Source organism: Nymphaea colorata, chromosome 14 (assembly GCF_008831285.2).
Source record: "Nymphaea colorata isolate Beijing-Zhang1983 chromosome 14, ASM883128v2, whole genome shotgun sequence".
In the NCBI taxonomy this organism is placed as follows: domain Eukaryota; kingdom Viridiplantae; phylum Streptophyta; class Magnoliopsida; order Nymphaeales; family Nymphaeaceae; genus Nymphaea; species Nymphaea colorata.
Window position 1 is genome coordinate 1,385,965 of NC_045151.1, and position 23,993 is coordinate 1,409,957.

The window sequence follows — 23,993 nt, forward strand, 5'->3', positions numbered from 1 at the left end:
GAGTTGAAAGGTGTATTACGGGATCTCAAAGCAAACCTGAACTGTCTGCATGCAAGGGAAACAAGAATTGGTTTTTGCATTTCACATTCTACCTACATGAAGAATTGATAGAAATACCACCTACCTATTTGAATACACGCAACCTCAATTTCTTCTAGCAAAGATAAGAAGTTCTTCTCCCAGTGCATGAAGTAAATCAATGGTTTTCTCATTCGGAAAGCACACCTTAGGATCTTGTTTTCTGTCTATATAATTCCAGCTATTGGATGAACTGTTATTAAGTTGTAGTTTCAAAAATGATATGTATGATCCATCCAGTGGCGGAGCCAGAAATTTTTGGCTATGGGGCACTAGTACATAGTTTGTGAAAAAATTTTCTGTTATTTTAAAAATAAAGCAAATATTGGCGTGGGCAAGCTGGATTGAGACTCCATTTCACATTAGAAACTAGGTACTCATATAATGTTTGGATCTCTCTGATCGAGAATTCAATATACCCTTTTTCGTATTAAGTTGGGTGTAGAACCAAATGATTTGAATTTTGCCAAAATGACATGAGGAATGTCCATGGTAGTTAAACACACAATTAACTGCCTATCATTTTTCGTTTGGTCGCAGAAATAGGTGCTTGAATACATACTTTTTATAATGTATGAAAAAAAATAAAATGTAAAATTCACATCTTAAATTGAAGACATAAATTACATTATTTATCGTTTTACTCTAATGTCACCAAAATGGGTTTCTGAATTGCCCAATGGTTTAGTGAATTGGTGAGTCGAACCGGAATCATAGTCGTGAATTGGACAGATTAGAAAATATATCTTTGAAATTGAGAAATCAAATGAAAATGTAAAAAAAAATAGAAAATCAGAAAAAAAGGAAAAAAATAGAATAACGTAAAAGAACAAACGCACTTCAAGGCATAATGACCCGATAAAACTATGCCAATTTTGCAAAGAAATTAGAAGATGAAAGAGAACTTTTCCTTTAAGGGAATATCACACTTTTGGAACAATAACATTCTGTTTTAACTTTGGCATTTACGACTAGTTAACTACGTCTTAAAAAAGGAATTTTGTAAAAGCTTATTATGATATTCATTTTGTAAAAGGAGAAAATTTGATGGGTCTTTCTCAAAAATAGTGAAGGTCTCACCACTGAAGCACCCTTGGAAAAAAAAAGAAGAAAAAAAAAAGGTAATTCGAGAAAACCTTTCGGAGCCCCAAGGTCTTTAGTCGTACCAGCAGATTGATTTGAGTAGATATTATGCTTTGTCTTCTTACTAGCCCCTATATGCAGTAGAAGAGTTGTGTGTGCCGTTCAGTGCACGCAACATACATATACCAGAAGAAACAAAGGGACATTTTTGAACTTATTAAAAAAATGTCCTTTTAAGTCTTTTTACTTTTTTCAACTTTTCTTTTATCCTTACAAAAATGTTTTTTTTTTCTTATTTAAATGGAGAACCATGCTGACACACAAAATTTAGTGCACCAAAACAGCCTATGGAGTCTGAAACCTGTGAAGGAGGAAGGGCAGTTTGGGTTCTCATTTAGGCAGCTTACACTAACTCATACTAACTTTTATGTATTTTTACATTCTAGAATTTATATGTCTATTGCGTTTTAAGTTTTTACATTGAAGTTGAATGAAACCTAAGTAGACTTATGCTACACCAAACTACTTTGAGACTTGAATGAAACCTAAGTAGACTTATGCTACACCAACCAACCAACATGAGTGTCCCACTTGTCACCCTTTCTAATCAAGGATCTCTCTCTCTCTCTCTATGACACTTGTCACCAAGTTTTGTCTAATGGTACACCAATCAATACGAGTGCCCGCGCTTCAAGGGACTTTCTCTCTCACACCCACACTGAATGACACTTTTCATCAAATTTTGTCTTAATACATCCCTTTCGTTTCATCCTATAGCCTTTCGCCTTTGGAGAAAGCATTATTGAGGTACTAGGACCAGTAGCCTTACGTTTATAAACAAGGTACAATAAATTTTGATTTGATGGTTATCTACAAAATAAGGGTATGGTCTTACATGTCCAACAAAGATGACAATAATTGAAAATCTTTGACATATATATGTTGTCTATCTTGTTATAGGTTCTACGTGAAAGGCTGAGTTGTGTGCACCGCCCTAGAGCATGAAACAAATATGAATCAAATGGATTTCAAGGCATTTTTGCTATTTTCAAAAAAGAAATGGATATTTTTTTATACTACATATTTTTTTCCCTTATTGGGTACATTTGGCAGGTCAGGGACATCCTTATAATTTTGCATCCCAGTGCCCAAAGATTGTCCATGGGAGTCGTTCATGAAGAATCGCCTCAAGGGCAACATAACTGGTTGGCATAAGAGACGTAGAGGCAATGCATCCTCAGTTTGATTTTCATGGGTGCTACTTTTTTGAGTTGCAAACTGTAGTATCATGTATGATACTCAAATTGAAATGTGTACCATATGACCACCCTAAAAAAACAGCGCTGAAGATCGTGTGGACAAGATGAAGGAGAAGTGGCTTTTGTGTCTAGCATACCACCTACATCAAGAATCAATAGAAATACCACCTATGTTGGTGATATACTACCAGCCCCAATTCTTAGTAAAGGATCGGAAATTTTCTTTGAGTGCATGAAGTAAATCTATGGTTTTCTCATTCAGAAAGCACATCTTGGGATCTTGTTTTCTAACTACACAATTGAAGCTATTGGATGAACCGTTATTAAATGGTAGTTTCAGAAATGATCTACATGATCCATCATATAAGAAAATTGGTGTTCTTGTGGATCTCGCTTAGCAAGGATCCAATACCCCCCTTGTTCGCCTGAGTATTGAGTTTGGTGTGGCACCAACTACCAAGTGATCCGAAATTGAGCCAAAATGACCTGAGGAATGTCCGTGGCAATTAACTGCCTATCATTTTTCGATTGGTCATAATTGACTGAGACTCAATGTGTGGCCTAGATTTTCCAAGGTTCACAAACTTGGCTTGCCATAATTCCCGTTTGGATCCCTACTTTCTAGGCATGGTTGGTTGGTTGCAACTCCCCAAGTTTGCCACCTACATTTCTGGCTCCTACTTCAATCTCCTCCTAATTTCTTTTGCTCTCAAACGAACCATGTTTTCTTGTTCGGAGTCTGCCAATTCTTCTCTTATAAATTGAGTTGCCTTAGATTGCCCTCGCAGAAGTAGGCACTTGGATCATCTCTTCGATTGAACCTTCCTGTCTCTCTTTCATCAACCGGTGGATCATCACGTCCGTTCATCCGGCGGCATAGAAAGGTAGGTGTTTCTCATCATCGGTGAGAAAATGGGCTGCCATGGAATTGAAACCATGCTGCTGGGATGGTATGTGCTAGGAGGAGTGCTTTGAGTTTTGGTTCATGTGAGCTTAGACTGCTAGGACAAATATTTCAAAAATTAATGAAAGAAAGAGAGGTTGGCTTTGCAATGTTCTATAGGTCAAGCTAGCTGTATCTATATTTGAAATATTGTTGTTTTTTCTAATTGAAAGTACTGTTTTTCAACCTTGGTTGTGGCAGAAATGAATTTTGATTAAAAAAATTACACATTTGAATAATTTTTTTCTGTAAGACTCAAGATTGTTTTACCCATCTCTTTCTCCCAATACCCTGGGATGCGAAGGTTTTGAGAAATGATTCATCAAGTAGATGATGGGATTGGGGAAGCGAAATGGTCCTATCAAACATTTACAGATAAATGGACGGATCGTTGTTGGTATTCAGTCTGGTCTGATTTCTGGTTGTTGACTTGTTGGTATTCAACCTGCCTCTCTTTTTTGCTTTTATGTTCCCAGAAGATTCGGACAAAAAATATTTTTTCCTTTTCTTTTCTTTTCTTATTTTTTCAAGCCGGCTTGTTTTTTTTTTCATGCTTCGAAAACCTTTAGAGGTCTTTCATAAGTTTATGGTCTAGAGAAGAAGCTCACTGCAGCGACCATGGGTATCCTAACCTAGACTCCTTGTGAGTGACTGCCTTCTTGCTATCCCCTTCAAGGTGACTCAGGGAAATACTTGCAAATGCATTCGTTCACTACATACAAGCCATCTTGTGCCAAATATAAATTAATTGATAAGAATGAAGTAATCATCTGAAGATCTTCAGCAGCAGCCTGCATCACAAAAAAAAGTCGAGAAATATGCTGTTTAATTGTTTTATATTATGTTGGCATACGTGTATTTTTTTTTTCTTTCTTTCTTTTAAGACTCTTAAAGGGTGTCTAAATCGACATTTGCTTTGGATTACGCTTGACTATTGCAGGATATCAGAAGATCACGAGCGGTAAGCCAATATGGAAGGAAAGCATGAGAACAAAGAAAAGGAAAATCAAGAGCCACATAAGAAGGAAAAAGTGAAGAGCCCGAAAAAGGATAAGGAGCACGACAACGAATCTAAGGAAGGGGCACCGAAGAAGGAGAAGGACAAGAAGAACAAGGAAGCACAGCTTGATGAAAATGGCAATGCAGTGGAGAAAGAAAAGAAAGGCGACAAGAAGAAGAAGAAAGACAAGGAAGGAGCAAAAGGAAAGCTGACAGACGCAGCCAAGATCAAGCAAAAGATAGAGAAGATAGACGCGAAGCTGGCCATGCTGGTGGAGAAGAAGGCTGAGATGATGAGGATGCTTAAGGATGCAGAAGATCAGTGCAACAGCCAAGCCACCAAGTCAGATTCATCAACCGTAACTTCCGTATAAGTTTCCGCGTTTGATACAAAATATGTGTTTGGACATGAGGCTTTTCTTGTATAAATAAGAAATTAACTAGAACTTAGGAAAAGATCATGTAAAAGGTTGGAGCTTACCACATACCTATATAGACTAAAGTAAATGCGTGAATCATGTATAATGATTAAGAGTTGTTCGATTAACTTGATTGGGACTTGAAAACCAGTAATGAAGCCATTTTGTACGTATAATCGGCTCCATACTTAACATACACACGCACACAAGTTGGAGGCTTAATTCTATTCACCTAGCTAATTACTACTGGGATCTGCGTACTGCAAAGTCCTTTTTGCGTTCTGACATGGAGTGGCGGTCTGCCTGTGAAATTTCTTCTTCTATGTGCTCCTCATATGGGTGGGCGGGTGTAGCATAATTGCTGACGCTGATGCTGACGATATGACTCCAGTTTGATTCTATGGATCACGATATTCGAGTTGAAAGCCATTATGACTACCCAGATCCCAACACAGCTTTAGACTTGGGAGCAAGGTGAAAGAGGCTAGGAATGTTCAACCAGCTAGTCGAGCCCAAGCTGAGCCAGATCGAATTTGGCTCAACTCACATATTGCTCTGCTTGAGCTCGAGCCAAGCTCTATGAGGTCTGCATCGGAACTCACTGATCCGAGCTCTTGTAATTTCCGTTCCAAATATTTTCTCAGTGATTGTTAAACGGATTAAGAAGTTCATCATCACTTTGTGTGGAATCTCGCCGGTACTTACTTTAATAAAAGTTCCCGATGTTCAAGGAGTCTTCGCATTGGAGTTTTCCATTGATGGGGAGGCAATCACATGTATGATAGATTAAACCATTTTGGCCGGGTCTCCTACTTCTGCTATTTCTTAGCTGCTTGCAAGTGGATTTACCAACCAACCGAGAGAGAAAAAATCAGTAGCTACAGAGAAACAGGCCTTGCACGTTTCCACCAGAAGATTCCAAAATGATCCATACATCTGATTTTAGACGTTTCTTCAGAAGGAACAACCAATGAATTGAATGGGCAGGACACTCGCTGATAGAATAGAACCCACAAATTGTTTCAGTTTTTTGTATTGTTTTGTTCTTTCCATTGTTTTTAAACGATCTTCTTGTGCCACGAACAGGTATTTGAATAACAGACATAGGACGCATTTTTCTCTCAAACATGTTAGATCCAGATTAGATCAGACATCAACACTTATAAGCAAGATATGTACTTACATCGCACTAGCACAATCAAGCAAAGAGAAAAGAAACTGGCGCTAAATACAGAAGAGTAAAGCAACGAAGGTTACATATAAAAACTTAGAAAGTGCGCCTAATAAAGGAAAACAAGGAGAACGCAAGACCTGGATGAGAAAGACTCGTATATTTTCAACAGAGGAAACTAAGAATGAGATACTGATGCCTGAAGTAGGCCATCTCTAATCTGGGTCGCCACATCTCTTACGGCTCCAGGCCCATGTGGAATGAAAACGGCCGAAGATTTTGATGCAGCTCCAATTTCCTTCATTGTGTCAAAATACTGTGTCACTAACACCATATCCATAATATCTTTTGCTGTTGTACCTGGGACATTCTCGGAAAATACAAGTACACTCTCTCTTAGGCCATCCACAATAGCTTGGCGCTGCCGAGCAATGCCCAATCCTGCTAAGTACTTTGATTCAGACTCTCCTTCTGCTCGCTTGATTTGCAGAATTTTCTCAGCCTCGGCCTTTTCATTTGCTGCCATTCTAAGCCTTGCAGCTGGATGCATCAAGTTAAAATTAGCAATAAACTTAGTGAATTTGTACACTTCCGCCAACACATATCTACATGCAGAGGCAGTAAACAAACAAATATAATGCCTTACTTGACAATCCAACAGCATCTAAGCTCCCAGAAAATGTGATTTCAAATGGTAACCCAAACAAGTGTCACTCACACACGCATGCATGTTACATAAAAAGCACAATAGAGAGAGAGAAAGACAGAGACCACATACCAGCATTGATCTCATTCATTGCTCGTTTCACCTTTTCGTCTGGTTCTATATCAACAATGAGTGTCTGCACAATCTCATATCCATATGCTGACATTGCCTATAACAAATAGTATAATAGAACTTTAGAAGCTGATATTCATAAGATGATAGTAGTAACTGCAAAGCTGTTGGCCCCAGGGTTTTTTGTGGAACTGATGAATTGCACCAATCAGCTCTGCGTATGATGTTATGACAAATCAACTGCATTAATATAGAGATAATCGTGGTACACTGCCATGGCATGCATTTGGAATTACCAAAGGACAACTTGGCAGGGAGAAGGCTGACAGAAGCTTTAATAGCTCAGTAGAGCGAGCATCAGGACTAATAATTCATGGGGCCATCCCCCAACAGCAAGATAGGGTTTCTGAAATGTTCCAGCTAAATAAGATTTAAACTACCTTTTCAAGCTCGGCCTCCACAGCTTTTGCAATCTCACTCTTTTGCTCAAAGGCATCATCCAAATCAAGTTTTGGAACGGTGGCCCTTATCACTGAAACTCAAAGATAGGTCAATCTCTTCAATGGCATATACATGCACATAACCTCACAGCACAGAGATGGATGTTGAATATTACCGTCAAAAACATATGCCTGTATCTGAGACCTCGTATTTGTCAGTCTGTAAAATGCATCGCTTGCTCTTCCGGCGAGGGCACAAAATTGGATAGAAGCAACCACGTTGACAAAAACATTGTCCTAGAACAAAGGAAAATATTAGAACATTTTGAGAATTTGTAGTCCTACAGTCAGCAAATCCTGGGACCTTAGCACTGTGCTCATGAGACAGATTTTCATTTCCATTCACCTTGATAAATAAAATGAATGACAACCACTGGGCGTGGAATTGGTCAAAAGCATAAAGAGAAAACATGGTGAGACTAATTAATATGTTTTGTGCTCAGTCACTTGGGTGAGAGTATGAAGGTATAAGTTCAGATATATACCCACAAAATTGAAGCAAAACCATTCATGACTTCACATATGTAATCCCATTCAGTGAATGTTAGAGAGAACGAGAAAATAAAGTGAAAAGTCAAGCCTTGAAGTTAAAACTATGGAACAAGATGGGTCAGATATATGCCTCGGTCCAAAAGGTAACCAGATGATCTGGTGTGCCCAGTTTAAAACTGCCATACCAACAGAGGTATGCCAGCCATTCCCAAGTACCCATGTTACATAGAATCTGGCACCTTTTGCCAGACAATTTTAGACACTTGATGCCTTACTTGGAAAATTTAGGCACTTAAAATTCTATTTGGTCAAGATGTGCATGAAACTTTTCCCAGCCCTTTAAAACCTACAAGCTAACCAAAAATACCAAGAAGAGGTTGATGCTCCAAATATCATGACCTCAGTGTCAGCGAAAAAGCTCCAAAGTCAATTTGTTTAAACTTTAAACCTTTCAAGGGCTACTTTATCAGAATTAAAAGAACCTAAAAGCAAGAAGCTAGAGAAATTTTACATGAACCTACAATAAGATCTACACAATAAGATTATCAAAACAGAGAGCACAAAACTAGGATATTAAGCAATTTTCTTGCATATGAAGATTTAAAGATATAAAGTGAGACAACTTAATCAATACGAACTAAAAGAATAATTCTTTTTAACACTTGAACCACAGAAAAGAAAACACTTGCATTCATAATCCGTTATATGCTAGAGATGCCACTGGTTGAGAAATATCAGGTCTCTTCTACTTTTCCAAATGGATGACATCGAGAATAAGAAACCAAATGTGATCTATTTGTGTAACGCATCCACCACAAAGAAAGTGCTACAGAAACTGATATTTAAGAAAGCCACTTACACATGGACTTTTGTTTTGACTCAATGTTTTTTTTTTCCTCTTTTCCACTTCCTGTGCTGCATTCCAGTCTTACAATTTTGGTTTATTCTCTCACCCATGAAAATCAATAAGTTCAGAGGCAGCAGTTTCTACAGACTTTCCATTGTCATTGTCTCAACTCTCAACGCATCAATATCTAAAATTTAGCACCCAGTAAGTCATGCCAACAGAAATCCAGTTAGGCTAGCTTTGCCATAGCCAGTGACGAGAAACTAAAATGGACGCCCTTACAAGAACCTCCGGAACTTGAAATTGAATAAATCACATCAAGGTGATCCTTTGGCATGTCATACGTATACAGTAATGCACATAATGTCCAAAGATGTGCATAAAAGTGAAAGATTATACAGATTCATAACCTACCCACAATGTGATAAACACTTTGGTGATTTGATCTTCAAAGTGCCCTTGGTGGAGGAAAAAACTAGTACTTTTTTTGCATGTAAAATGTACCCGTGATTGACATGTTGAAAAATTTACTAGTACAAAAATTTACTAGTACAGCACATGCACATCCACTGTGTCCTGTTCTGGTTGTCTCTTGACGTAAAATCTCCTGGATATGCCTTTTGCGCAACAGGAGTCCCCACCCCCAACCTTCTCTTTGCTTCAGCCTGTAGCAGAGGTGAAGAGATGCACAATCTCGATAATCTCATTTCTTAGAGGCCTCAAGACAACTCATCTAGCCAGGTAAGATGACAATTTATAGGCTTAATCGTCTTTGTTTTGAAGAAATACAGGGTTGCTCCTTTGTCCATGCAAGCATTTCCAGAATTCTTTGACAGCCTTCACACTCCCCATATTGAAACCTCCAAGTCTCATCATCAATTAACACAAACAATCACCAAGATGCTAATTGTAAAACCTGTGTGAGCATCTTTTCTTAACAGTCCTAACTTCTTAACAAGAAAATCCGATATGAACTCTTCATTGATGTAAAAATTTTTCCACAATATGCACCAAAGTTCAGAGAGCTACTAATAAAAAGTAAAATGGTGATACTAAACAGAAGAAAAACCCAAAGGAAAAGCTTAAAGAGATCAAAAGACAAAAGTTGCCAATGCGTGTTGCTTTTCTACTAGTTTCTACTAGAAATGGTCATTAAGCTTTTCCTTTGGGTTCTTCTTCTGTTTTAGTTTCTTAGCTCTTTAATATATATATAGTAAGGCTCGAACAGAATAATAAAAAAAGAAAGAAGCAGAAAAGCATGGATATACATTAAAGAGCAATTAAGTACATCAAAATAGAACATCAAGCTTTCAAGCATTGATACAGTCTCAGACAGGTCAAAAAGTACTCTATCCATCATTAGAGACATCACACTCTTCTGGGTATCCAAAACAAGAGGTCAACTGATAGTTATCTGATTACCAGGAGAACTAGAATATAAGTAAACAATAATGAGGACAAACTTAAGCATATCCCGGAAGATGTTAGGGGAAACAAAGAGCAGCCTATGTGACTCCAAAAGAAATAGAAGCCACAACTTTGAAACTGACTAGAACAGGCAAGTGAAAGATGGTGACAGCCACATGCTAGAAATATTCTTTAAAAGAAGAAAAACAAGATAAATATATAAATAAATAGACACCACTCACAAACACCATGAAATCAGGGGCAAAGCAAGGGGGGACCATGCAACCACCCGAAAACCCCCAACACTCTCAAATTTTGTTAAAACAAAATTTCATAGTTAAAACTCCAAAAAATTTGCGTTTGGCACCTGCCAACTTTTGAAAAAACATAGTTTGGCCACTGTAAAAAAAAAATAATTGGCCCCTCCCAAACAAAATTTCTAGCTCCGTGCCTGCATGAAATAAAGGGGCACTATGAAAACTATAATACACGATATAGACTCCTTCCCCTGAGAAAAAAGAAGAAGATCAATGTACCCTTGTCTTAGTTTCACAACGAACATCCAGCTGTTGCAACCTAAGTGTGAGCCTTCCAGCAATCTGATGACCAAGAAACCAAGGTACAAAATGGCATCCTGGCTCTAGTACATCCTCAAACCTTCCAAATCTCTCCTTGACAGCGACACTTGATTGCTTCACTTGTACGCAGCAGCAAAGGTAATTTCCCATCTGTAGAGGAATACATAAGAAGCATGGAATTTAAAAGAAGCAAATAAAGCTGCATAGGCAGACACCTGGAAAGGCATATATCTCATTGCTAGTATAATCAAATGGAATTTCATGATAACCATGTCTAGCAAACTTGGTCATTGAGAGTGGTAACATAAAAAGCTTCATTCTATTGCCATATTCAACCAATTCACTGGCTAAATTGGTTGTGGATTCACTGGCTAAATATCACAAAATTATCCAAGTCATAGTTTAAGCTAGTGGTTCTGCTTTTTCTCAGCAACAATGAAATGCTGAAATTCTTGAGTTTTTTGTTTAGCAATATGTTCAATTATGTAAAGGGACAGTACTCTTTATCTGTAGCAGTGTTCTGATGCAACGATCAACCACATTCTGGTGCTGCGATGAGACAAAATACCGAACTGATGCAAATCAAATCTTAGATGCATTTCATTTAATGAAATTCTGAAGCAGTGCTCCCACTTGCCTTTTCCTGTACTCGTTTTGAACAATCTAGTTTTCTTGTTCTTAGAAATAACCAACGTTTTTATAGACGGCAGGGCATATAGTTCATTTTCATAGTTCAGTGAAACTGTTTAGTTTATATTACAGAAGTAGATTCAGTAAAGTGGTATTTGGGAACCCTTTTTCTCAAAGAAAACTAATGTGAAGGTGTCCCAGAAGAATTAGCATGATCAATGCGAAATTCAACAAAAAATTCTACAAACTAACCATAAACATTAGACCTTTCACATATGTGTGGCCCCGTGATGGTGGCAAAGCTATGTTGCAACTGGTGTGGGCAATTGACCACACCAGCCCACAAAATTTACTTTATTTATATATAGAAACTTCATTAATTTTCAGTTTTTTACATATGAGTGATCTTTAAATTTTGAAATTTTAAAATTAGAGTGCCCCTTGACTAAAAATTTCTAGATCCTTCACTGTCCTGTGACAATTGAGTGGAAGCCATCGCAATAAGTTCACAGATAAAGAACACAGTGCACATTGCCCTTACTTTTGCAGCAGCAACGGAGAAGAATATGAAACTTGAAGAAGATGTGGACCAAAGAAACCAAGGAACATTACTTGCACATGTAAGCTACCGATTTGTATGGACAAGGCATTTGCTGGAAATGCTAACGTTAACAAATTAAAGAGGCTTGAAAGAGCAAGAAGTGGATTAATCATCTTAAATATCCTTTGGGAATGGTCCCCTTCATAATACAGGTTCAAATCATAGTGACAAATATCTTTTTTGGGTTTTAAACGGCCAGATTTTTCTTGTGTATAATATGGTGAGATTGAAAAAATTAAAAAATATCATAAGTTTAAAAAAATAAAATCTTAAAAATTAAGAAAAAAATAAAATAAATAAGAAACTAATAATAGAAGATCAGAAAATAAGTAGATAAGCAACAAATAAAAATTACAAAATGAAAACAAGCAGTCTGGCTTTAAAAAACATGAAAAAAACGTTTAAAATGAAAAAGAAAAATCTTTTTGGCTTTTTTTTCGTTTTGACGTCTTTTGCAACTGTGATTCAAATATACTGACATCAGGATCAGGATCCTTTTGGAAAAGCTAACTCGACATTGAGCGGCTAACAATGATAAAATAGTTGACTGATGCTTATCACAATGGGCCTGAACTACAGTTAAAGCCAAAAGTTAACATTTGAACAGGCTTACCAAACTCGAGCTTTACACGTAGCAGACACTAATATCAGTAGCAGGTTTAAAACTTTAAACAAAGCAACAAACAACATAGCCACAAAATATCCTTCTCCTTTCACGTCACCAAGTCTGGTGAAGCACGAGAGGCTGAAGCAGTCGAAATATTCAAAGCGTACCTCTCAGAATGAAGAGCGCTGGTGAAGAAAGCTCTCTCTCTCTCTCTCTCTCTCTCTCTCTCTCTCGGATTAACCTGCTCTAGCCTAAATAGACAAGGCATCAGGAAGTAAACGCCTTGAAATGTCTAATAACTGATGTAAGCCTGACCGGGATTATTCTATAATATGCCTAAAAGTCCATCTCTCTCTCTCTCTCTCTCTCTCTCTCTCTCTCTCTCTCTCGGATTAACCTGCTCTAGCCTAAATAGACAAGGCATCAGGAAGTAAACGCCTTGAAATGTCTAATAACTGATGTAAGCCTGACCGGGATTATTCTATAATATGCCTAAAAGTCCATCTTTTGTGAAATTCAAAGCTCAAAACAGCCTTAACAAAGGAGAAGAAATTGTTGACGACGATAGAAAACAATTAACTACAGTGAGGTCCCACATTCTGGGGTATTAAAGAAAACACAAAGAAGAAGAAAAGAGGAAGGGAATCAACACAGGAACTAACGTGGTTAGACTTGACTGAAGCCCACGTCCACGGGCAGGAAGCACTCACACCAGAATTTTATTGATATGCAGAGCAGTAAATATAATATCAATGGTGAGTCCGATTAAAAAGAATCGAAACATCTTCTCATTACAAGGCAGGTCATTCCTGCGCTCATTACAGGAGTGAATTTACGGTAAGAACATTTTTCCGAGACTGGTTTGCATATTCTTATAAAGTGCAAACATGACAGGAGTTTCTCTGAATTTTAAATGTATTTAAAAGCAACCACCTAATACTTAACAACTTAAAACAATTTTAAAAATCATTTAGTATAAGAATCACATGCAATCAATGCATTCTTAATAAAACTTTCCTGGTGCCCTTCGAGCATCACCCAAAAAGGGAAAAGGAAAAGGCATGATGGTCTCCTCGTAGTTGTGCTATGTCATCACAGGTAAGGACGTGCATGGAGTAGCCATATATCTCATTACAATAGACCACGATTGAATATGTGGGAACTGGGACACAAAAATCTTGGAAAATTCCATGGCAAAACAAACATGGAACTTCAATTACGTGTGTTTTTATTCGGTCCAGGTTTTTCTTTTCCAAGATTATAATAACACCTTATAGGTGGAACTTTTGAGAGAGAGGGAGCATGAGAGACATGTGGTACTAGAGTTTGTGGAATAAAAGTTTCAGGTCACCATACAAGATGTAGTAGGTGGAACTGGAACTTTTGTTCCACTTGACAACCCTTTGGTATTAAATGTCTGGCATTTTAACGTCGGGCATTTTAGATCTGAAAACCATTTAGTTGGATTTGGTGAAGAAACTTGGATCTGATTGCCAATCGGGTTCAAATCTAACATGCAATTTCACAACTAAATCTGAACCCAAGTCCAACATTAAGCTGAGATCTTAAAAAGATACTGATTAAAATATAAACTTGAACCTTACGGTAGTCATATTCCAACCTGCTTTTGCAAAAAAAAGGACCTAATACAAGATAGGATGAGAAGCCAATCACCGTTTCCCTTAGCCAACCCTGATTTTTAAGATGCCGACTCTCCGGATTAATATGGCTTGCAAGTTATCTGATAATATCTTCCCTGTAGAGGCCTGAAAAAAAAAAGAAGGAGAAGGTAAAGTTGAAGCATCGCATTGCTCAAAGGGAAATCCAAGACCGAAGAAATTACCACATAATACTAAAAGCTGGGGAAGGAGAGTCTCTCTCTTAAGATATTTAATATCCGATTAAGAAATCGAATAGGATTCAGATTTAAAAAATAGCATTCAATTGAATTTTGATTCAGATTCGGATATACATAAATGTCTGATTTGACTCAAATTTGGATTCGGCTATGAATATGGAAATCAAATTCAGACTGTGAAATTGGATTTTGAATTCAGATTCATATATAACTTTGCTGGTTCATGCTCAAATTGAAGTCAAATGCCAATATAAAAAAAAAAACTGATATGATTAAGGGTATATGATATATCTTATTCGAATTCGAATCTGTTGACGTTCCTTGTGCCCCCACTCAAACACTCTATCAAGCCTGATGTCACGCCAAATCGAAGACAAAACGTAATAAAAGAAACGTGGGTCAGCAGTACAAAAATTTCAAACCATAGACTTCAGAAAAACTGCAGAAAGATCGCTTGCAACGGAGAAGTTTCCAGCCAGAGAGGGTTTGGCGTCGTAAAAACATTGTTGGAAACGAAAATGATGACGACCCAAGTGAGAATATGCTAAGGCAGAGGAAAAAGACTTTAAGACCAAGCGAATTTTTAATCCGCAATAGCTGATTATCAAGATGAAATTGCTTACGAACATCCTTTCAAGTTGCCTTCAAAAACTTTCGTGCATAAGTAGATGAGATCTAATCGCTTCAGATTAACAATCGTTTAGATGGCTTGATTTTCGCATTAAGCACAAGGAAGGTGTATTGTATTTTTCGGGGTTCGAAGAGATGCAACCAAGGGGTTTTGCCCCCATTCGATCCTTTCTAAAACAAAACCAAATTGATAGAAAAAACACAAACGAATTAAACCGTCAAAGTATATCATTACTGGCTTTTTTTTTTTAATATCGGTCTTTTGTTTTCAACTGTTTTATTTCTGATTTTGCTGCTTGTGTCGATTTTATGTTTGATTTTTGCGGTAAGAATCGAGTTTTGCTAAAGTGGACGTTTCACACTTAACTCTGTTTTGTTTCTGCGATTTCATAAAATCTCCTTATTTCGAATATTTGAATGTTTACTGCAGTAACTGGTTATTTTTGTTAGTTTCAGTGAGTATGGTTCTGCAGCATGGCGTTTAGGCAAGCTTACAAATAGCTGAGTTGCTAAAAAGGTTTCTTTTGTGGGTGAGATTCAGGATTGTGCTGTGTCACTTTCTTTTTCACCTACAACCAATAAAGAGAAATGTAGCCACATTTCTCGTTTGCAGTGTGAATTAATACCACTTTGCTCTTTAGGTGTCATCTCCGCTTTAGGACGAGATTAGAGTAGTATTACCGTTTTGTTTACAATTTGATCTTCTTTAGCTTGAATAACTCTATACTTGTTTCAGGTTATACTTCATTTAGGTGGTCTTTAATTGCTTTCAACTCTACTGTGATTCTGTTTCCAGACTTTTCATCGTCATTATATTGTTTTCTAATGTTGTTTAGTGCGTTTTATGCGTACTTGTTTAGTGCTGTTTTAAACCTACTTGTTTAGGTATACCCACATGTTAAATTAATTTGGTTCTCTAGTACTATTTAGTACGTTTTATAGCTACTTGTTTAGGCTATACTGATACTTCTCCGTTTGACAGTTTGATCATCATTTAGCTTGTTAATAACTCTATATAGCTTACAGGTTATACTCCATTTAGGTGGATTTTAACTTATTCTAACTCTATATGGTTCCATTTTTACTTATATTGCTTTTTACTTAGTTAATTGCATATGAATTTTGTTTTAAATGTAGATAGATTTTTTGTAGATACTATACATAGCAGAAGAGGAAGGCTGACAACTTGAAACAACTAGCCTGCATTGGCATAGAAGACAGTCTTATAAACCAAAGGCTCTCTTTGCCTTTTCAAGGATTTGCTGCTCAGCAAGCAAAAGATCAACACGAGTGGAGATGACACTCCAGGCTTCTTTTTCCAGACGCTTTGGTAAGCGACCCAAGGAAGTTTGATTATAATCTAATTGAATTGAACGGGGAAAAGATGAAGCGCATTTAATTGGTCGAGGCAAACGGATGGGAAATGTCCAAGGCTTGATCCTATAATCAAGTAGTTCTTTCGAGAGAAACGTTTGGCAACAATAATACATAATTAAATAATACATTGTTATTGTCTTATGAATCTGCTCAAGAAATGGAGTAGATACTATGTATCGTCTTTTTTTTTTTTTGGGGTAAGTTCATAATACAGTAACATAGTATTAATGTTACCAAACGGTAACGGCCCCAAAGAGACGGAGCACTTCCCCCTAATCAAACCATTCACTCAGGACGAGGAGTGACTGACAAGGGATTTTGAAGAAGTGAGGCGTACCGAAATACCTGTACGTGAATGGTTTTATGTTACATAGATTAACACAGAAAAAGGAACAAAACAACAGGAAACAAGTTGGTGGCTTACAAACCGCATAAACAATACTTCACAAGCTTGAAATGTACAAAAAAGATGTTCTGATCCTTTTTTTTTTTTTTTCCGTTTTCCTCGTTGCTTATAGACGTAGTCACATATATCCACACAAGCAAACAAAAAAGAAAAACAAAACCAAACCAATTAACCAAACCAATAACCACAATACCATCTAGTGCAAGAAGTAAGCTTTCAAATGATGCTTCAAAGTCTCAGACAATCCCCATGAGTGTTCTACTGCGGTGTAGCCTGAAGCAGCCCATCCCTGATCTGAGAAGCGATATCCCGCACTGCACCTGGGCCATGAGGGATGAAAACAGATGATGACTTTGATGATGCACCAATCTCCTTCATTGTGTCAAAGTACTGGGTGACCAGCACCATGTCCATGACATCCTTGGCGGTGGTTCCAGGCACATTTACAGAAAAAGCAAGCACACTGTCCCTCAGACCATCGACGATTGCCTGCCGCTGACGGGCTATGCCAAGCCCAGCCAGGTACTTTGATTCTGCATCTCCCTCGGCCCGCTTGATCTGCAGTATCTTCTCCGCTTCTGCCTTCTCATTAGCTGCTACCCTCAATCTGGCAGCTGCAATTCAATTCCAGTATGTTAAGGCCCAAACTGCATTCGATCATAGCTACAGTACCAAAATTACGTTAAGATTCTCCATCAGCTGCCTATATACATGTAAAGCTCTAACAACTCTGCTATTGGCGATCAAAGCCCCAACAAAATAGACCGGCATAGAATTTTAGAAACAGAGGTTGGTTCAGCCGACTACCTCTGACACCTTCAGGCTTCAGCCAAATGACACCAAAAGTTCGTTTCGAATATTGGATACATACTATAATATTTGGCCTACTTGGTAGAAGAATTGAGAAGGAAAAGCATGATTGAGACCCTCTTAAAATCGTAGTTCAACAGTACAAGCCTAGGATAAACAAACTCTTTTGATCAGTTCAGTGACCTCTATGACTGAACCCGATTTAGAACTGTTCGGTAACCAGGAGAACACTAGATCCAACATTCATAATCATATCTGCCCAACTTAGGTCAAGAGAGTCTACCTGCATTTATTTCATTCATTGCTCGCTTAACATGTTCGTCCGGGTTGATATCAACAATAAGTGTCTGGACTATCTCGTAGCCATATGCTGACATGGCCTACATGTAGAAATAATTTTTTTTTTCAACAAACATAGAGAAGTTCACTACATTACCACTAAAGCTCACAAGATAAACAATATGAAAATTACCTTCTCAAGCTCATCTTCTACAGCTTTAGCAATTTCATTCTTTTGTTCAAATGCATCATCCAGGTTCAACTTTGGAACACTAGCCCTAATGACTGCACACACACACACAAAAAAAAGACTTAACTTTCTTGTCCTAATGGCTGCTCAAAGAAAAGAAAAAAGTTGCTTATTCCTTTTTGTTTGCTTTGAATATCTCCGTCCATGAAAAGTTTCCATTAGTACAATACAGAAGAATCTCAATATGACAGAACTTAATAGCAAGAAGCCAATCCCATCTCATATTTCAAGCAAACACACTTACAATAGTAGCCTATGATACAGAACAAATGAGTGAAATAATAGAAAAGACTATTCAAAAGTGAAGAGGAAAAGTTGTCTGTGACACATCAGAGAATGCTCTTCACATGCCTACATTTTATCATTCACGTGCAATGGTTATGCTTGAAAGAAATGGGCGAGGCAATTGAACCACCTACTTCAACGCAAAGAGGAACTGTTGTTCCCTGATGCCTTAGAATATGTTTGTATGCCTGAATTACAACAAGTTGGAGTTCATGCCTTTTGAAGCAAATTATAATATCATGGCCTTTATACATAATGGTGGACTGCTACGTTTAATACACCAGCTGAAAGAACACATAGAGTAAGCAAAATAGAGGGGCTTGAACCCTCAATTACTTTTTCTTCGTGTGTACTTCATTAAGGGCAACCATAGTTGCAGTCTTTGGTTTCTTGGCATGGACAGTTATGTGTCCCTCTTGTACTTTCTTTCAGTGTAATACATACCATATGATACGGAGCCGTATTGTCCAACACGTATCGTGTGTGCCCGTGTTGGCCGTATCTTACGATACGGCTCTGTTTTTGCAAAGGCATCCAATGCCTCTTTTTTGTTGAGATTTATTTTTTTAAAGTTCCTCTCTCCTTCATAGTGCACTAATATATTATGGCCAAAACAAAAGAGGAGTGAGAGGGATTAAACAACACAAATTGATGCTTCACCTTTCTAATAAATATAGAACACCAAAATGAATTTAAATGATTTTGCCTTATTGGAACAAATTTGAAATCATATATGAAAAAGAAAAAACATAGGATCTGCCAACCCTGCCTTCTGATTGACAATAAGTCATATTTTTACACACTTCCATCTGCAAACAGAATGCACTTTTAGTTTAACATACCATCAAAAACATAAGCTTGTATCTGCTCACGTGTGTTGCTGAGCTTGTAAAAAGCATCCGCAGCTTTATCTGCCAAGGCACGATACTGAACAGATGCAACAACTGTAACAAATACATTATCCTGCAAAATGAAAGACAATTTAGCATCATTGAGCCAGCAGGGTTTTAGCCAGATGAGGACTGACCTCTTTCCATCCGTAAAGTAAGTAATAGTCAAGGAACCATGGATCTAACATTAATTAAGATGCTTAGCAATCCACAAACATGGCAACTGGAGTGCTGGTATTATAGCAGCCAACACTGTTAATGAGTTGGATGTAAAGTTCACCTAAATCAGTAGGTCCAACAGTGACAGATGACCCGGATCAAGATCCTGACAGTCTTAATAGATTTTAACAATGAAAGCAAGGATCCACGTTGACAAAAAAAATTATAACTTCCAAGCATCATTACAAAAGAAATATTCATTACAAGAGAAATATTGAACTTGGTAAAAAAAAAAAAAAAAAAAGAGGAAACCTGAATACTGAATCAATTAAAGCTGTCTTGTTGAAACATAGACAAGGTTCAGGAAAGTAAAACCAACTCACCTACCAAAGGTCAAAAAAAAAACCCATGTGGATACCATCTCTGAGATATGTTAAATAAGGCAAACGTGAATAGTTTTTCAATTCAGATCAAAAATTATTTACATGGATCACATAATCCACCACATAGAATATGTGTTTACTTATTCAAATATGAACAATTTATGCATCATAAAATGTTTAGCAGGTTTTCTTGTGACCCAAATGCATAAAGGATTCATATTTCAAATGGTCATCTTCATAACTTAAGACCCTAGATCTCCTAAAATGGTATACAATCCATGGTCACGACTTGTGACTACATCTTGCTGTCTGTGAATGGATGAAACAGAATGGGAACTGAATATAAATGCAAGCTAAGAGAACAATCGACCTTAGTTTTCGTCTCACAATGAACGTCAAGTTGTTGCACTCGCAGTGAAAGGTAGCCTGCTACTTGTCTTCCCAAGCACCAAGGAAGTAAGTGGCATCCTGGTTCAAGCACCTCATCAAACTTTCCAAATGTCTCCCTAATAGCAACTGTTGACTGGTCTACTTGCAAGCAGCAGAACAATTGCCCCATGATCTACGTTCTACAGAATGGGAATGGTAATCAGCATCAAAGGTTCAAAAGTGAAAAACAACGAAGAACCAGATAAACTATATCCTTGTTATCACGAGTAAGAAAATTGTCATAGCATCCAGGCTCCAACAACAAGAACAAGTTCCCGCAGATGAAAGTTTCACCACTGTTGAAGATCAACTAACTGTGGCATATCATTACAACATATATCAGGAAACCAAGAGTCACAGACCACATTAGGCAGCAAAAGATCTTAGCAAGCTTCCATGTTTCATGAGTCCAATTGGCAAGATCTTCAATTTTATAGGAGCTTAATTTGAATTCACCCTCCCTCATGGTCACAGAAGGACGGCAAAAAGTAGAAAGACATGAGTAAGCAAACAATAAACAGTTGATTAATCGACTAGATTTGCAGAATGTTATGAAAAGCAAAAGCTAGAGCTACGGAGCAACAAACCAATGTGCCTTTTAGATGTTGAGAAACCAATAGCTTGGCAACGCCTTCAATAACTAATGAAATATCTCTCAACGACTAGGTGATTGGACACAATTTAAACGGCTTGACCACAGAAAGCTTCCAGGAAGCGACAATGAAAACTTATCCTGGCCGAATATTCTAACTTCACGACACCGCAACCCTATCTGATGAGATTTCTCTCGTTCTCATCACTCCTTGTTTCGACGTAGCATGAGAAATGACTTTTGCACTGGGAACGAATTCAATACATGCAAGCAACCCACAGCAAATGGACATAAGCTTTTTAGTCTCTGCCCATCAAAGTCAACGAATAAAATATAGGAAAAGCACAGGCTAAGCAACAACTGAATGACCAAAACTATATGGTTTAAAGTTCAAGTATCTGTCAACAAGGACGAGATAAGAAAAACATGGTGTATGAAACAACACATAAAACCGTTGAGAGAAGATGAAAAAGAAAACCAGGAAACTAACTATTGCCCAGCAGATGCTTCTTCGATCTGGTACTTGTTCGTAGAAACAAGAAAACAAAAAGTGAGGTAATTTACTGTTGGTATCCGGTACTTATAAATGAAGTACGAAGAACGATGGCCCACAAGGAACCTTCTTTCTCACTAAGCGAGACACAAGGAAGCATCCCAGTGGTTTCCTAACTTTCCCTAATCCTTATACCCTCCAAGACAAGGCACTTCCACCTTTACCAGGAAAGACCGCCAGCAAGGGCCCAGGTCAGCCTGATAACTGGCGACTGTCGACTTTAGATTATATTAAATAAGCATTTTTTATAGTGCAGCCGAATCAGGAATCAATAACTTGTGGTATTATCAGTTTCCCAAAGGAGAAAAATTTCAAAAAGGGCCATAATTAGCGAAAAAAATAAAGGCGGAATTTACCGGCGTGAACACTTCAGGAAATTCAGAAAAAAAAAGTTTGAAAAAAAGCACATAAATTGCATTAAACCTTCCGTAATTCGAAACTCGGAAATTTTCCAAGGATTAGCAGAGCGATTGATCCAGTTTAGCAAAATTGGGCATCAAAGGAAAGAGATAAGCCAGATAATCTGTTAATTGCAGGAAAAAAAAAAGTGAAATTATGAAGATATAAAAGCGCTCGAGCATTCTCAAAGTTCCAACCAGAACAGCCTCGCGCTCAGAGAAATCAGGGTTTTCTTCTACGATTCCCATCGATTGGTTCTACAAGGACCGTCAGAATTGCTATAATTCCCCCAAAAAGAATACACAATTCGTTAGCCGTAAACAAGAAAAGGCACATCCCGAGTGCCGAGACCGAAAGTCTTAAGCCTATCTTCCAAGAAAACCAAATAACAGAGAAATTAAGAAAGAGAATCCTACCGATGATCCGCCGAGTTCGACAAGAGAGAAAGAGCGAAGGTAAGACTAGGAAATGTCCGATTCGCTAAGCTTAGCCGATACGTATTCCGGGCCCACGATCAACAGATTACAGAATTACTTAAACCGACCGATCCCGCACAACAAAAGCAGAGCAAAAGGAAGACGACGTGCTCTCTCTCTCTCTCTCCGTCCTCCCTCGCTACCGTATATTATACTGGAGTTTGATTAATTGCCCCCAAAGACTTATGAACTACGGTATTGCGAAAAATCGGTTTTGAGAATGATGCGTGGTACGGTCAGGCTGGCGGTCGATCGGATCCCCATTTTGAAACAGTAAGCCTGGATCCAAATCTGAACCAGATCCAACGCACTCCAACTGCTCGAAGTCCAGCCCAACTTTTTGAGCCTTGGCCGGCCCCATAGCCAGCCCTAACTGGGTGGGTTACTTTTCTCAACTATGTTTATTGGATCTGGACTCGAGCAGTTGGAGTGCGTTGGATCTGGTTCAGATTTGGATCCAGGCTTACTGTTTCAAAAATGGGATCCGATCGACCGCCAGCCTGACCGTACCACGCATCATTCTCAAAACCGATTTTTCGCAATACCGTAGTTCATAAGTCTTTGGGGCAATTAATCAAACTCCAGTATAATAACGGTAGCGAGGGAGGACGGAGAGAGAGAGAGAGAGCACGTCGTCTTCCTTTGCTCTGCTTTTGTTGTGCGGGATCGGTCGTTTAAGTAATTCTGTAATCTGTTGATCGTGGCCCGGAATACGTATCGGCTAAGCTTAGCGAATCGGACATTTCCTAGTCTTACCTTCGCTCTTTCTCTCTTGTCGAACTCGGCGGATCATCGGTAGGATCTCTTTCTTAATTTCTCTGTTATTTGTTTCTTGGAAGATAGGCTAAGACTTCGGTCTCGGCACTCGGATTGCCTTTCTTGTTTACGGCTAACGAATTGTGTATTCTTTTTGGGGGAAATTATAGCAATTCTGACGGTCCTTGTAGAACCAATCGATGGGAATCGTAGAAGAAAACCCTGATTTCTCTGAGCGCGAGGCTGTCTGGTTGGAACTTTGAGAAGCTCGAGCGCTTTTATATCTTCATAATTTCACTTTTTTTTTCCTGCAATTAACAGATTATCTGGCTTATCTCTTTCCTTTGATGCCCAATTTTGCTAAACTGGATCAATCGCTCTGCTAATCCTTGGAAAATTTCCGAGTTTCGAATTACGGAAAGGTTTAATGCAATTTATGTGCTTTTTTCAAACTTTTTTTTCTGAATTTCCTGAAGTGTTCACGCCGGTAAATTCCGCCTTATTTTTCGCTAATTATGGCCCTTTTGAAATTTTCTCCTTGGGAAACTGATAATACCACAATTATTGATTCCTGATTCGGCTGCACTATAAAAATGCTTATTAATATAATCTAAAGTCGACAGCTCGCCAGTTATCAGGCTGACCTGGGCCCTTGCTGGCGGTCTTCCTGTAAAGGTGGAAGTGCCTTGTCTTGGAGGTATAAGGATTAGGGAAAGTTAGGAAACCACTGGGATGCTTCCTGTGTCTCGCTTAGTGAGAAAGAAGGTTCCTTGTGGCCATCGTTCTTCGTACTTCATTTATAAGTACCGGAATACCAACAGTAAATTACCTCACTTTTGTTTTCTTGTTTCTACGAACAATACCAGATCGAAGAAGCATCTGCTGGCAATAGTTATTTCCTGTTTCTTTTCATCTTCTCTCAACGGTTTTATGTGTTGTTTCATACACCATGTTTTCTTATCTCGTCCTGTGACAGATACTTGAACTTTAAACCATATAGTTTTGGTCATTCAGTTGTTGCTTAGCCTGTGCTTTCCTATATTTTATTCGTTGACTTTGATGGGCAGAG

At 38.1% G+C, this 23,993-nt stretch overlaps 3 protein-coding genes across 9 annotated transcripts in view; 1 reads left to right on the plus strand and 2 right to left on the minus strand.

Moving 5' to 3' along the window:
- The first annotated feature begins 3,161 nt into the window (after positions 1 to 3,161).
- On the plus strand, positions 3,162 to 4,909 carry LOC116267706 (uncharacterized). The gene is made up of 2 exons (XM_031649573.1): positions 3,162 to 3,304; positions 4,304 to 4,909. Exon 2 carries the CDS (start codon positions 4,335 to 4,337, stop codon positions 4,734 to 4,736), a length of 402 nt encoding a protein of 133 aa, XP_031505433.1. The 5' UTR covers positions 3,162 to 3,304; positions 4,304 to 4,334; the 3' UTR covers positions 4,737 to 4,909.
- Positions 4,910 to 5,968: 1,059 nt separating this feature from the next.
- Positions 5,969 to 23,993, minus strand: part of LOC116267413 (hypersensitive-induced reaction 1 protein-like) — a 21,229-nt gene continuing 3,204 nt past the window's right edge. The window contains exons 1-6 of one of the 2 annotated variants that reach the window (XM_031649115.2): positions 12,560 to 12,672; positions 10,513 to 10,704; positions 7,347 to 7,467; positions 7,171 to 7,262; positions 6,731 to 6,827; positions 5,969 to 6,492 (exon numbers count right to left, since the gene is read on the minus strand). In XM_031649115.2, the coding sequence (XP_031504975.1) occupies positions 6,131 to 6,492; positions 6,731 to 6,827; positions 7,171 to 7,262; positions 7,347 to 7,467; positions 10,513 to 10,704 (864 nt within the window). In that variant the 5' untranslated portion in view covers positions 12,560 to 12,672 and the 3' untranslated portion in view covers positions 5,969 to 6,130. Of the gene's footprint in view, positions 6,493 to 6,730; positions 6,828 to 7,170; positions 7,263 to 7,346; positions 7,468 to 10,512; positions 10,705 to 12,559; positions 12,673 to 23,993 lie in introns of those variants that run through there. The other variant, XM_050075259.1, reaches the window with a different exon arrangement.
- Positions 16,661 to 23,993, minus strand: part of LOC116267604 (hypersensitive-induced response protein 1) — a 20,130-nt gene continuing 12,797 nt past the window's right edge. For 3 of the 6 annotated variants that reach the window (XM_050075260.1, XM_050075261.1, XM_050075262.1), the window contains exons 2-6: positions 20,090 to 20,288; positions 19,130 to 19,250; positions 17,946 to 18,037; positions 17,757 to 17,853; positions 16,661 to 17,277 (exon numbers count right to left, since the gene is read on the minus strand). In XM_050075260.1, coding sequence (XP_049931217.1) covers positions 16,922 to 17,277; positions 17,757 to 17,853; positions 17,946 to 18,037; positions 19,130 to 19,250; positions 20,090 to 20,278 — 855 coding nt within the window. In that variant the 5' untranslated portion in view covers positions 20,279 to 20,288 and the 3' untranslated portion in view covers positions 16,661 to 16,921. Of the gene's footprint in view, positions 17,278 to 17,756; positions 17,854 to 17,945; positions 18,038 to 19,129; positions 19,251 to 20,089; positions 20,289 to 20,735; positions 20,890 to 21,230; positions 21,322 to 22,108; positions 22,330 to 23,993 lie in introns of those variants that run through there. The other 3 variants (XM_031649438.2, XM_031649440.2, XM_031649439.2) reach the window with 3 other exon arrangements.